This window comes from Scleropages formosus, chromosome 5, assembly GCF_900964775.1.
Source record: "Scleropages formosus chromosome 5, fSclFor1.1, whole genome shotgun sequence".
Taxonomy (NCBI): domain Eukaryota; kingdom Metazoa; phylum Chordata; class Actinopteri; order Osteoglossiformes; family Osteoglossidae; genus Scleropages; species Scleropages formosus.
The window spans coordinates 321,882-326,909 of NC_041810.1; the positions used below are offsets into that span (position 1 = coordinate 321,882).

Below are 5,028 nucleotides of genomic sequence, written 5' to 3' on the forward strand. Positions count from 1 at the left end.
GGAGCATCCGTGCCACCGCCAGCAGATTCCGCAACAGCTTCTTCCCTGAGGCAGTGAGATTACTCAACACCCTGCTGCCTCCCAATGCTCACCTGGCGCAGTCAAACAGCTAACCCAGCATGACTCAATACCATTGCACACCTGCGCTTTACAAAACTGCATCAGACACTTTTTATTACGGAATTCGTTTTTGCTGCTCCTTAATACTTACTGCTGCTACACTAGAAAACGGCTCACAGTTTACAGCCCATGTCCTGTGTATCTACAGTACTCGTGTGTATATTTATTGGCCTGCACTCATCTCACACTGTTGTGTATTTGCACTTGATGTTGCACCATGTTCCCGTAGAAACGACATTTATCTCCACTGTATACGAGCTATATAGAGGAATGACAATAAAAACCTGCTTGACTGAGAAGAGCGCGCTGTCAGTGGTGACACAGCAGTAGAGCGATGCCCGGTGTAGCCTGTAGGTGTCGCCACTGCACTAGAAATTCGCCACTCGGCGCATCCTGAGCTTCTTAACGCAAGTTTTAGAAACATGGCGTCTGTTCCCTATATCTGTAGCAACTGGTTTGCACTTATACTAGTAACGCTGGGAAGATATCCCCAGGACCTTATACAGACTGTCCTGTTGACTTTTACCCAATTGCAGGAGTTCCCAGCTGCAAGAATCATATTTCATGACATTCAAGATATTTGGGTAGGCAGCATAATCATGGTGCCAAATGCACAAGAATGACACTTTTTTTTTTTCCTCCGTGTTTAGATATGTTTATTTTTTTTACATTTCTGAAAATAATTTAGGACAGCTTATGCCTACAGCACTGACAAAAAGTGCACCAATTGGTCAGTTTGCTCTTTTAAAAACCCTAAGATTTCATCTACGTCAATAACATCTGGACATACATTTCATAATGTATTCACAAACTATTTACACATACAAGCCACTGTTTCAAGCAACAGGACAATCAATTGCAGCTTTTTTTGAGGCAACAGCAAAAAGGAGCAGCACTCAATATTGAAAAAGAACAAAAAGTATACATATATGGATAATTGCAGAATACATTTGTTAATTGTTAGATTGCTTCCTTTTCCTGTACAACATTCTCCTGAAACCATTCATAGTGTGCTACAGCTTGTCGACGGCGGCCTAAGCCACCACCTCACCGAGGAGAACTTTGTTGACAGAGAAAGACGGCTTTAACTTCAAAGCAAAAGGACTTAAAACAATTAGGATATTTGCAACTACATTTTTTTTCTCACTAGCTTCTATGTATATGCAGGTGTGTGTGCACACGCCCATGATAACGGCCATAATATCAGAAAGAACTTGTTAAACCTGCCAAGACATCAGTGATTTCAAAGTGTCAGTTAATATTCGTTTCATGAAGTAATACCATTTTTCAATTTACCACAATACTGTACTTTCGTTAGCCACCTTATAGAATGAAATAAAGTTCTACTTTATGCAGCTTCAGTAACCATCCTTGGACACACACACACACACACACATACATCTTCGCTATTTATGAATTTTTGACAAGTAACTTGTGACATTTACAGAAGATCAAAATGTGTTTAGATTAATAAAACAGAATCAGTAACAGCCATAGAAAAAAAACAGTATGGAATGTGTCAAGGGAGAAAGGAAAATGTCCAAAAGGCGTGAACAAGTGCACTTTGCAAATATATTCTTCAGTATTCTAAAAAGAAATACATTCAACATCAAAGGTTCCTCTAAGGTGCTATATTCCTTTGTGTCATTCTCAGGGTCCAGGTCATGGGACCTTATTTGTGCCAAAGTGCGCGTTCACAGCGAGCACGAGTTCAGTTACCAAACACACATCTGAGAAACTCCGATTCTTATCAAGCTGGAGAAACGTGTCCAGTGTCTCAGAGGCAGCAGGGCAACCGCAAACTGCACCTCTGGCGTAATAAAACCCAGTCAAGTCCTCCTGAAACCCCGAAACCACACGTCTTACTGCTAAGTGGGTGGCCTTAAATAAAAATTAAAAGTAATAATTTAGAAGTAAAAAAAACTATCCATGTTTATCAGCTAAGACAGAAACGATGCCAAAAATATACAAAGGGATCAGGTGATGCTGCAGGAAGGGAGGCGGCGCTCAGATGGCCTCGGGCTCCGACTTGACGCCGTCCTCCCCCAGGAGTTCAGGGTCCGAACTCTGCTCGTTCTCCGGAGACGAACCCAGAGCGCCGGGGGCCGGAGACCGGGGCTCGCTGCTGCTGCTGTTGCTGCTGTGCGACAAGCCCGCCGGAGCGCTGCTCTGCTCCGCCTTGAGCGCCGTCGACAGTCCCGGGAGAACCGCGGCGGCGGCTGCGGCGGCCGCGGCGGCGGCGGCGGCGTGCGCGGGGAAGCCGGGGTAGAAGAGCGGGAAGGGGTTGGTGACGGCCGCCGCGGCCGGGAACAGGTGTTTCTCCAGGACGGCCTTGTCGAACACGGGCACGTAGGGCGCCGCGGCCGCCGACGGGTTCACCAGGTAGAAGGGCACGCAGAAGCCGGGCGCGTGCTGTCCGAACGGGACGCCGCCGAGCCCCACCAGCGTGTTGAGGAGCGCCGCGTCGGGGCGGCCGCCGGGCTCCGCCTTAAGCGCCGGGTCCACTTTGAGCTTCTTGCTTGGAGGCTCGTCCGCGAACTCCTGCTTGACGCGCACCGCCGTGGCGCGGCTGTAACACTCCCGCTCGGGTCGGTCCGCCTCCCCGCCGTAGCCGCTGTCCGTGTCCGTGTCGTTCTCGGCGAGCTCCCCGGGGTGAGTCCTCTGGATCACGGGCACGCAGTTTGCCTGCGCCTCCGCCGGCCTCTCGCAGCCGTGTGCCCGCGCCGCATCGCCGCCCCTGGGCAGGAACCGGGCGCACACCTTGCTCAGGTGCTCCACGAGCTGCGCGCTCCGCTGCTCCCGGGACGTCCAGTTCTCGAAGCGGCTCAGGTAGTGCAGCACCTCCCGCGCGCACGTCTGGAAGCCCGAGTGGAAGGCGTCCAGGTCGCCGGGCGCGGAGCCCTGCAGGGTCGCGTCCCCTGTGACACACGCGTGGGAAATCATCGGTCACACAAGGCTCCAGGCCGCGTGCACGCGCACTACGGGCATCGATAACCGCTACGCAAGTGGCTCCTCGTGACTTGCGCTCACTTGACTATTAGTCTAGATAACTAAGTGTACAGTGAAAGTTTGATCGGCTAGCTACAGGTTAGTGGCCTTAATCCTACAGGCTTTCGCATCATACGACATGATCATGTGTATTTTTCTAAGCGACAACCGTGCTCTTGCAAGTATGTGAACTTTTGCGCACAAAGTGTGCCGTTACGCAGCTGACCGCTCTGCAGCGCGACGATCCTCCGGTGCTGCTGCTCGGTGACCGCGGTCAGCGCGTTCAGGTGCTTCAGCGTCAACTCGAGGACCACAGCCTTCTCCAGGTGTCCCAGAGTCTGCAAGAAGAGGCACGAAGAGCGACTTTTAGACATCAAGAAAAGAGCTGGGAACGCGACGCGAGCGCACGAGGGTCCCGCCGCAACAGCACAGGCGTCGCTCAACTGCTGTTACGCAATTCACGCACGCGCTGCCTCGCTAGAATACCGAGCGATCACTTGTCACATTCGGAGCGAAAATGATACAGAAGGAGGAGGAGGAACTTGCCGTCAGTTTGAGGTGTTCGGGCAGCAGGTCCTTCAGCTGTCCGATACATTCGTTGATGCGATCCCTGCGCTTCTTCTCTATGAGCCGGTGGGGCAGCTTGTAGGCTTCCTGGGGGGGGGGGGGACGACGACGACGACGACAAGTGTCACATCAGAGGGTAAAAGAAACATTGGCGTCCAGTAAAACGCGCGCGCGCGCGCACGCACACACACAGGACGTCAATAAACACTGGGAGATGCGCTCACCTTGCTGTCTTCTCGCTTCATGCCTCTTTTGGATTTGCATATGTAGAGGGACGAGTAGTCCACTCTGTCAACACAGAACACAGGTGACACTGTCACACTCGGCCTGTCTCAGTGTGTCAGCAGCAGGTACAACACACACCACTCGTCTTACGGACTTACCCGAGGAAATCCGCGTGTTCCAGCATCTGGCGGTCCTGCAGGCGCGCTATTCTCTCATCCATAACTTTGCTCTAACAGCGCGCGTATTTGTGTGTCTCTCTCTGTGTGTGTGTGTGTGTGTGTGTGTGTGTGCGCGCGTGTGCTTTATTCCTGTGGTGGCGGCGCACGCGGACACCTCGTGCGGAGGCTGCACATCCAGCACTGACGCGTTTCGCAGTGATGATCGCCGCTTTCCTCCTCCTCTCGCCGCTCCTCCGCCACCACTTTGCAATCCGGTCCGCGCGCGAGCCGAGCGCACGCGCGCGCGCCTGCGTCGCCCCGAAAAGGAACAGCGCTCACGTGTCTACTGCAGTGGCGAGAGACTCTGCAATTAGGGACTAATTAACTCCTTCGCCCTGCTTCCGCGCGTTTTATCTTTTTGTGCGCCGTGGTATCCGTCGGATTTCTCTCTTCTCTTAAATATGTTCATGCCAGAAAACCGCTCCTAAAATCCGGAACAAACTGCTGTGTACTTGAAGTTTGCGCGAACGGCACGCGCTCCTCTCGCGCCGGCCACATGGATGGACGCGAATGTGCTGAGTTCAGGAGCGGGAGACTCCTTTTTCACATGGGTCTCCTGTCACCGCCGGGGGGGTGGGGTGGGTGAGTCCTCATTAACCCTCTCATCGCCGCTCCGTGTCCTCCCGCCAGAGAGCCTTTGGGCATCTTCTCCAGAAAGAAAAGTAACAAGCAATGCGGATCAATCTGTAACTAATACAGACGAATCAAGAGTCGCAGATCGGTTCGATTCTGTTACACATTTGATTGTTTGCCCTGTGAAATGTTGTAATTCAGAGGATTGCTCTGCATCGGGACGCCTCTTACTTTATTAATATACCGATAGGCCGTAGGGTGCTGCTTGTTTGTGACCATGTTTCCCTACAAGATTTTTTAACCCCTCAGAGATATACAGACAGAGAGACTCACACAC

At 52.0% G+C, this 5,028-nt stretch overlaps 1 protein-coding gene across 2 annotated transcripts; it reads right to left on the minus strand.

The window, feature by feature from the left end:
* Window positions 1-762: 762 nt before the first annotated feature.
* LOC108942544 (class E basic helix-loop-helix protein 41-like) lies at window positions 763-5,028 on the minus strand. Of its 2 annotated transcripts, none has more exons than XM_029252569.1 (5): window positions 4,059-5,028; window positions 3,900-3,963; window positions 3,655-3,762; window positions 3,311-3,446; window positions 763-3,038 (listed from the first exon to the last, which is right to left on the minus strand). In XM_029252569.1, exons 1-5 carry the CDS (start codon window positions 4,118-4,120, stop codon window positions 2,128-2,130), a joined length of 1,281 nt encoding a protein of 426 aa, XP_029108402.1. In that variant the 5' UTR covers window positions 4,121-5,028; the 3' UTR covers window positions 763-2,127. The 2 variants fall into 2 exon arrangements, with proteins under 2 accessions (XP_029108402.1, XP_029108403.1); XM_029252570.1 differs by having other exon boundaries at window positions 3,335-3,446; window positions 4,059-5,026.